Source organism: Caenorhabditis briggsae, assembly GCF_000004555.2.
Source record: "Caenorhabditis briggsae complete genome, chrIV, whole genome shotgun sequence".
NCBI lineage: Eukaryota > Metazoa > Nematoda > Chromadorea > Rhabditida > Rhabditidae > Caenorhabditis > Caenorhabditis briggsae.
Window position 1 is genome coordinate 2,371,021 of NC_013487.2, and position 9,679 is coordinate 2,380,699.

The 9,679-nt window shown below is 33.8% G+C and overlaps 2 protein-coding genes across 2 annotated transcripts in view; both read right to left on the reverse strand.

Moving 5' to 3' along the window:
- Positions 1-753, reverse strand: part of CBG18730 — a gene marked incomplete at both ends in the record, with an annotated part of 16,645 nt that extends 15,892 nt beyond the window's left edge. Inside the window, one exon of the mRNA XM_045244901.1 lies at positions 705-753. Coding sequence (XP_045100883.1) covers positions 705-753 — 49 coding nt within the window. The remainder of the gene's footprint in view (positions 1-704) is intronic.
- Positions 754-1,112: 359 nt separating this feature from the next.
- CBG26259 lies at positions 1,113-4,547 on the reverse strand (the record flags this gene model as incomplete). Its single annotated transcript, XM_045244902.1, has 4 exons — positions 1,113-1,186; positions 1,941-2,050; positions 3,534-3,718; positions 4,518-4,547. The coding sequence occupies 4 exons, from the start codon at positions 4,545-4,547 to the stop codon at positions 1,113-1,115; spliced, it is 399 nt and encodes a 132-aa protein (XP_045100124.1).
- Between the last annotated feature and the right edge of the window lie 5,132 nt (positions 4,548-9,679).

Genomic DNA, 9,679 nt, shown 5'->3' on the forward strand with positions numbered 1-9,679 from the left:
TTCTCGCAGGGCCCGGAAGGCCCGGGCCGGGCCTGCTTTTTTTGTTTCTTTTGCTCCTTAACTCTGTTCATAGACAAGATACAGCATTCCAAATAATACCGTTTTGTAGTACTCGTGAAGTTCTATCATATCTGATTGAGTTGGTTCAAAAACATTGATTCTGAAAGAAGTTATGGCAGGGCCCGCGAAGGCCCGGCAAAGGCCCGGATTACAAGTATGACTATTCTATAATTTTAATAGGGATTTTGGTAAACTGAAATTTTCAAACTTGAATTAAATGTAAATTAATTTAATTGTTAGGTTGATAATATTTAATTTATTGACCAATTGAAAAAAATAGCCAATTTTGTGAAAATTTTGAAATAGGGAAAAAAATGTAACTCAATTTTAAAAAAATTAACAGTAACATCACCGACATCAAAGTGAGACATGAAATTGTAACTAGGTAACCGAAATATAATTTTTTGAGAAGGAATCTTTCTTCCGAAAAGAAAATTTCGCTCAAAATATTTGACAATTTCTTGGGCTACTTAAAACAGTGATTTTTGGGCCGCATTTTTTGAAACCATAATTGTCTTCTGGTCCGCCTCATAAGTCGGTATAAGCTTGAAATGTCTGTTCGAATCAAAAAAATAAAATGTGGAGTTTGACGAGATCTACAGAACATTATATAATTCAACCATGTTCAATGCCAATTCTCTAACCAGGTGCAACAAAGGGACAGATTTTTCCGGTCTCATTTTTCCCAGACATTTTTCTTCAAACTCTGAAAAGTAACTATGGTTGAATTACATATCATTTTGTAGCATTTTGTAGATCTCTTCAAGTTCTACAGTATACTTTTTGATTCGCTCAGAAATTCCAAGCTTGAACCAAGTTATGAGCGTTTCCAAGTATGTTCAAAACTACGCATTTGCCAATGAAAACTTATCGAATTTTTCAAATTTCTCACTAATTTTTTAACAAGTTTGAAATAGTAAAACAAGAATCCAAAAAAGAAGAAATTACATAATTTACCATTGGAATAAATGATTTAAAAAATTAGCCAATTTTTGTCAACATTTTGAAATAGTGAAAAATTTTTGAGATCAATTTCCTGAGTTTGAACGTCTTTAACCGATAATAAAGTGACATAATATAGAAACTAGGTATTTGAAACATACATCTTTGAGTGGAACATTGTCTTCTGAACAAAAAATTTAGCTTAAACAGTTCGACGAATTTATGTGAAACTTGATACAGTGATTATTGGACCACATTTTTTCGAAATTCTACTTGTCAACCTGACCGCGTAATATCTCGGTTCAAACTTGGAATTTTTGTTTGAATGAAAAAGTAAAGTGTAAAACTTGACGAAATATACAAAACGATACTAAATTAAAATGCTTCCAGTTTCAAATTAGAGGTAGCAAATGGTCCGATCTTTCCTGTCTGATTTTTCAAGACCTTTTCTTTCGAACTCCAAATACAAATATAGTAAAATTACCTTTTATTTTGTAGATCTCTTGAAGTTCTACATTTTACTTTTTGATTCGCTCAGAAATTCCGAGTTTGAGCCAAGTTATGAGCCTCTCCATGTATGTTCAAAACTATGCTTCTGACAAAAAGATCTTATCAACTTTTTCAAACTTTCTTACTATTTTTCTGAAGATTTTGAAACAGAAAAACATAAATTTCTACTTTGTTTCGAAACTATGATCTATGCAAAGAGAAATTTTATCTCTTCTCGAATTTTTTCATTATTTTTATAACAAATTAGAAACAGTGGTCCCTTTTTCTCTTGACATTTGACTCACTAGCCAAAGCGGGACCCACTTCAAAAGGGGGTAATAAAACAAATGAACAACTGTCACCATCTCTATCCGAACAGATTAACCCTAGTCCTATTAACATAATCATGCTCTTTGCCCTTTAGAAACATCCCTCCAGATGGCACCAACCTCTCTGACACCCCGCTTCTCCCGGTCGATGGACCCATCCTGGACAGCACTCCGCAATCGTGTGACGTCTCGTTCGATTGACTTTTTTGTAGGTGTGAAAGTAGATTGTCCTGTAAAAAAGGGGATATTGAAGACAAAGAGAGGTGTTGCGCAATAATTATAGATGGCAGGAGAGGGGTCATGGACGTTCTAGGCGCAGATAAAGATTGCTAATCCCATTAGGATGCATGGTTATCGCGCGCATGTGTCAGCAAGATTTGAGTGATGGAGGTTATGGTCAGCCGCGGCAAGCCACTGTCGAAAAGTCGCTATGTCCACTAACATGATTCACGAAAATTGAATTTAATGAATCAGTAAATCAAAACAAACTATTACCATTTCGATGAAGCAGTAATTTTTGGTTGACTTTCAGAAGTTTATTATTGGTACCTTAGACTTTTACCCAATTTATCTTATTTCCTGTAAAAGATAACAGAAAGTGGGCAACTGACAAAATGGTTATCATATTATTGTTTATCATATTGAGCCCCCGACAGGGGGCTTAAACCGCCTGGTAGTATTCCTGTTTCAACTAATTGTTAACTCTAAACTTATGCACAAAGTTATGCTTCTCATTGAACCGTTCCGTCCTAAAATGTGATCAAATTTGGAGGAGTTGAAACAGAAACGTTTTGTGTAAAATTTGAGGATTTTTCGGCAAATTTGAGACTTTGAAAAAGCAAAAATAGAAGGTGTTTCGTAGTGTTTTGTCTATTGTTCTATATAATGAACTTCTAAAATTTATCAAAAAATACAATTTCTATGAAACTGTAATTGTTTTTTATTTATCATTTTATCAAAAAATTTTGCCAATTGACCACTTTTTGATATCTTCTACAGGAATCGGGATAAACCCATTTTTAATATTTGCATCGAACTCTGAGTTATTGTTAATATTCAACTCTCTTAATTAATCAATAAAAGTGGGTATATTGAAACAGGAAACTTTTGGGTGAAATCAAAAGGTATCTTCTGGCAAATCTCAAACTTAAATAATCAGAAAATTCCCAAGAATTTTTTTAGTTTTTTCTTTCTTTTATGGCAATATGAAGAATTCGCTCATAAAATTAATAAAGAGAATTTGAAACAATTTTTTCGGAAATTTCTCAAACTCACTATTCATAGTTGAAATAGTATACTGGTTCATTCAAACGATTAAAACTGAAATTTGTGTTTCTAAATAATTCCAAAGCTTTCTACAAATATGAAAATGAATTCAAAAGACCGAGCATACATCTCAAGTTCAACCAGAATTACTATTTCACTGAAACGGTTATTGTTTCCTTGCAATTTTTTTGGGATGCTAATAGCATTTCTGTTTCGACTAACTGTTATCTTTGAACTTATGCCCGAATCCCTCAATAGAAGGATTGATGTCATTCAAAACAATAAAAAACAGAGCTGTGGTCGGCCGGGAGCAGCTTCCCGTAGCTCAGCCAATCATTAACTCTAGGCGCCAAATCCTGTTCATCCCAAAAAATACCGCAACCAAAAGGCCGCAGTCTTATCATTTATCACTGATATCAGGAGTTTCGCAATGTTATAAAAACTCACTTTGGTTGTCGCACCGCGCAACTTTGAAACTTCCCATTACATCCAGGTTTCCGACTTCGGACATATTTTGTGTATGCTTGCACACATGGCTCCTTGAGCGTCACAATTTCCACTTCCTCGTGAGGACACACATTTCTTCTGAAAAAATTGGACTTTTTTATCAATTTTTCAGAATCAGGATAACTCTGAAAAATGTAAATTAGGACAGTGGCATTGTTTCATATCCTTCAAAATGTAACAGCTTCTCTAAATTTTCATTTTCCCTGTGATTTCCAAACTTTAGTCGATCCCCCAAACCCCATCACGTAATAGTTGTTGACAGTTGTATATAACTAACAAAAAGGTTAGAATACCCCCAAATATTATGCATCCATATACCATCTATTATATTTGTTTGCTTTTTCTATATAAGTATGCCTCTACCAGACCACCTTGAGCAGTTTCATATCATTTGTTTGTTTATTGTTAACGGAAATGATATTAGTTGAGGAAGTGGTCACTTTTGAAGAACTTGAAAGTTACTATTTCAAAAAGTTTGTGAGGATGATGGCAGATTTCGGACGACAATTTAACAATGTTGCAAATAGGACAATTTGAATTTTCAGAAGAATAAAAAATGCGCTCCACTGGACACTTGTCAAGTTGTGCTGGCAAACTGTTGATTCCTCAACTTTGGATGTTTCATTGAGAACCGGTACTATGGGTACTAAGATGGGTACTAAGATCAATGATTTTCGAAAATTACCGAAACTAGACAATTAAAATCTTTGTATTCCCTTTTTCTGGTCCCAAACCCTCTACCCAAAAAGAGTAAAAAGACCAAAAACTATTGTTTTTTTTTCGTTCTGACACACTCTTTCTAATCCAATGAATTATTCCTTGACCCCATCTAATTTTTCCACACATTTTCCCCATCTTTCAAAGTTAACAGCCCTTGGTCCACTTGTCACAGGAAGGAACGAAAGGGGGGAAATCATTAAATACCTTCTTCCTTTCTTCTTTTTCCACCCTCATTATGTGCTTCTCTGTGTGTCAAAAAACAACGGACAGAAGAAAAGAAAGGAATAGTTTGACAAGTGGGAGCACTGGATCATAAAGTGCTCCATCTTCTTCTTTTTGATGATTTATGTATTGGGAAATGTAATCCATGGGACAAAATCTCTGTTTCTCAACTTCCAAAAATACGTTTGAAAATTTGAAAGCGACGGTTATAATTTGTATAAGACAGAGAACTAGAAAATTACTGTTCCAAAATGGTCAGAAATGTCAAACAGCGTGTAGAAGAGACAGTTATTCCTGTAGACTGGATTTTTTTCATCAAACTAGATCGCATTTTCTATCTGTTACCAGAAGCCTATCTGAAATTCCGCTAGAGCGTATTTGCATTAGACTCCCTTGAACCTCCATATGGTTACGAGAGGAGTCAATCAAAACTTGTCATCTTCTCCTTTCTCATTACCATTATTTCGAAATAGAACAAACACACATTGCATCAGAGAAGAAGAAGAAGCGAAATCTAAGAATCTATGATCCCACGGAGCACCTGCTCATTCTCAGTCGGACCAAGGAATATATATGGGTAATCAAGAAGCGCTACGCGCATCGTATTACATTATGATTCCTTTCAATAACACAAACATGTCAAATTCGAGGGGGTAAACATTTGAGAGGGGAGGCGTGAAACCGTATGTTATTATGTATTAGGAAGCGGGGAGAATGTTATGGGGAGTACATAGCAGTCAAGATACTTTGGGTTTGGATTAATGCGAAAAGCTTTTACCAGAATATCGAGTCTGGAAAATGAGCTAAAAATGAGGAATTGAAAAACTGAGAAAAAATTGGATTTTGTAGAATTAGGTTAGTAATTTATCTGTTCCAACCTATTTATTTCAGTAATATGTAGTTAGCTAGAGTTATTTTCTTCTTTAGGTACGTTGCTGGCCATCCTATCATATTTTGGTTATTTCACAAAACTATAATGCAGATTTTGAAACAGAGAATGTTGAAATAGCGATTTCGATGGACAGCATAGAAGTGATTATAATCACTTTGACCTAAACTTTACAGTTTCAGATAATTCGCAAAGCCTTTGACTCATTTGGCTGGACACTGGTAAATGAAAATAGCCCTAATTAATAAAAAAAAATTTTTTTGAAATTCCGTCTTGTTACTATCAAAATTTGAAAAAATCGAAAGTTTCAAAAAATGCTGTTTCAGTGAGTTCCGATATCTGTGAATTAGAATTATCTTACATTGAAAGCAGTTTCTCTTGAAAACCTATTTAGCCACCCATATCTTGTATACAAACACACCAACATGCATAGATATCTGTCAATTGTTCATTTTCCATGTTCCCTCTCAATGTCTTCTAAACCGACAAATCGTATTCTCGAAAAAAGACGGAACTTTCTCTTCTTCTCCTTTTCTCAACATTCATTCGACGTCTTCATATTGTGCATGCAAATTCAAATGTGTTTTTCTATTCTCCGCCGCGGTGTCCTTCATGTTTTTTCGAAACCAAAACCAATTCAATCTGGGTGTGGCCATCATATAATTCTAGGATACTTGTGTTATGCTTTTTACCTAGATTCTCTAAAGCTTCGAAATATTGGTTTTCGAAACATAACGTCACAGCGGGATGCCTTATATTCAAAAGAATAGGGAGCATGTTTAAAATTGCTGTTTCTTTTCCTTCCTTTTGGTTTATGAATAATCAGGGGTCACCCTAAAAGAAGAAGAAGAAGAACCACTCTTTTGGGATTAAACGAACTTTTGGGAATGGGAATGGGGTCAAAAAGAAATTTATATAGCTCTCTATTTCAATTGCTATACAATTTTTGAAAGTATCTTTCTGAGGAAGTGATGTATTCCTCAGAAAGATACTTTTTTAGGTCGAGAGAGGAAAATAAGAAATTGACTGTTTCAGTGACACGAAATAGAATTTATTTGAAGTCATAAAAAAAAGTGAAGATATTGGAGAACTATCAACTTTTCAAATTCTTTTGAACTTCTTTGTAAACTCTGATCTTAATAATTTTCCAAGGTGATTTTGCATGAAGATCTTCAATATTTATGAAAACTAATAGACAACTGGATGAAACATTGATAATTTAAACAAGAAATCTAGAAAATACAAAGTTACGTTGATTCCAGGAATTACTGTTTTATATTTTCGACTAAACTTTCACATATCCAAAAAATATAATCTTTCGACGATTGTGAAAAAAAGTGAAAAATGAAATAATCACTTTTTTAGAGGATCGATGATGTACGGAGCAGCTCTCATTTTCACTCAAATCCTATTACCAACTGTGGGAAACAGAACACTTTTTTTAGGAAAATTAAAAAAAGAGATCGGACCAATCAAATACCTAGGACAATGAATAATCCAATTTTTTTGATTGTTTTTCTTTTGATTATGAAACAGTGTTATTTAATTTTGGCTTTTAATCAATTTTCTTTAATAGAAGCCCTCTGAGAAGCAGAACTTGTAGAGAGGGCGCCGCTACCAACTGAGAGTTACGTGGACACAGTCGACTGGACCGATAAGAATTTGTGCAAGTTTTTCATTTCCGAATTTTTTTCAAGACTGACACCCATTAAACATCCTTAAACCATCTAGCCATTCAGAATGTTCAAAATTGCTTTTTTTGCTCCTCCATTTTTTTTCTGTCAAGAGGGTGTCAACAACCTCATTCAACATAAAAAAACCAATCAGAGAAAAGTAGGGCGTCAATTGGAAAACAATCCAAATTTAAATAAAAAAGTGCGCTTACTGTCCGAGTCGTAGTTCCTGTAATTGAACGTCGACTAGTTCACCGCCGCTGGTTTTCTGAACTAGTTGAAGGAGAAGAATCGGGATTAGGGATAGAATGTTTTCCGGGATCCTCATGATTTGTTTTTCAGGTGATTAGGAAATCGGAATCATTTATGAGGTGTTGGTTGATCTGAACTTGCGACTATGTTTAACCGATCAGTAGTTGAAAAAAGAAGAAAAATACATGAAAGTTGTGAAACGGAAAAAAAAACTTTTTGGTGAAAATTTCATGAATGGGGAAAAATGTTCGAAAACCCAGAATAAGCTTAAAATGGGTTCGAAAATTTGAAATTTCCAGAAAAAAAATTGAAATTATATTTTTTCCTCACCTAAATCATTGTCAACTTCAATAGAACATGAATATGGAATTATCAAAATTTTGTAACAGTAAATTTTCAAATAACTTTTCAAAGATTTTTTCAGGAGCTGATGAAAAAGATAAATTTCAATAGCTTCATGTCAAAGGAAAATCATGAACCCTGAGTTTTGGAGTTTTTAAGAAAACAACAAAATATTTAGGTGATTGGAGTAATTTAAAAATTTGGGGAAAACTAGTTTGCATAATCACCAGATACTCATAAAAATGTAAACAAGATCTGAGCATTTTGAAACAGCAATTTTTATTTTTTGGTTGAAAAACTGAAAATAGCATCTATATATGTACCGGACTTGACCAAAAAGGTCACATTTTGATTTATTCAAGAGAAAGTAATCAAACTTAAAGCCCTGAAAAACCTGGTTCTGAATGTTTCGATTCGTATGAAAATTCTGGAGTATATTAAACAAATATAGAGCTTTAATTTTGTAATTGGCTTTTTTTTGGGAGATTCCATCCTGATGAGATATCTCGTGATACGAAAAAAGAACAAAAATACAAAAATAAAGACAGAAATTGGAGTAACGTATTCTTAAAACCGCTTGACTCACGCTATTGGATTTTTACTAAAAAGTTCTCAATCACAACAATGAAGCTCCAACTCTGTTTGGTACACTCTGAAATCTTCAGACAATTCGAAAAAATGCGTAAAACTTTTTTAGGAGTACAAAGCTGACAATTTTCTTTGTGCATGTTTAACAAGATCAAAAACGAATAAACGATAACTAATAACTGAATTTTAGGTGTTGTGGCTTTGAAAATGAAGTTTTTGAAATAGTAAAAATTAATGAAAACTAATCCAAATGAACCAAATGAGAACGGATAAAAAATTTTTTAAAAATCATAGTTTTTGGAAAAACTTCAAAAAGACATCTCCAAATTGAAACTGAAAAAAAAAGTTCGCATAACAAAAAAAGTCCATAACCTTTTTTGCAATAAAAAGAGGTAAAACATGTCCCTCCTCTCTTTTCTCACCAAACCAAGGGGCTGCTGGCATGTATGTATGTTTGTGACTCTTCGATGTGGGCGTGGCTTGATCCATAGAAAAGAGAAGAAGAAGAAGGGGGAGGAGAGAAGAGAGGGGACGTGCGCTTGAGTGACCAAACCATAAAGATGCGGTTTTATTTGTTGACGTTTTTGAAGACGAGACTAGAGGGGCTATGATTGACTCTCTTTTTACATAGGTACCGTATCTTTTTGTTCCTTTCGAGTTCTCATAATGAGTCATGATACTGTGTCTCATACCTGAGAACAATAGGAGGTATTTGAGACAAAAATGTCGGCATTTTTTTTGTTAGCAGTACTGAGTAGAATAAGCAGTGTAGGTGTGGTTGAACTAAGTAAATTTGCATTAAGGATAGATCTATTATAGAAATTGGAGAAGTGAAAAAAAATTGTAGAGCAAAGTTGAACCTACCTAATGTCAAAAATATTTGAAACTCCAAAAAATGCATATTTTGAAACATTAATCTTTTAGAATATATTTGAAATTCATACTGTAGTGACTTCTATCAAACTTTGGATATAGAAAAAAGATTTCACATCAGTTGAAAACAGTCGAAACTCTAAAAATGGACCTTTATTAAAAAGGTAGTTTTTTTCTCGGCAAATCGAGGGAAATTGAAAATTTATTCCAGAAAGGACAGTTTTGAAACAGAAATTTCAAAATATTACTTAAAGGGGGACTCCGACCAATATTTTTTATTGCATTTAAATGTGTTAAAAGTTATCTATTTTCCGAATATTATTGCGAAAAAATTTAAAAAAAAACCGGAATTCCCAAAAAACGCCGTTGAAAAGGAAGAAAATTCAGAAAAAGGTGCCACCGGGGGACGAGGATTTTTAGTGAGAAACCTAGGCCACGGCAGCGGGCGCCTTTCCTATGTGGCAAATTTTCGGGATTTTTTTTAATTTCATGTCCGGCAGGTAAAAAACGTAAAAAACCACTATCGG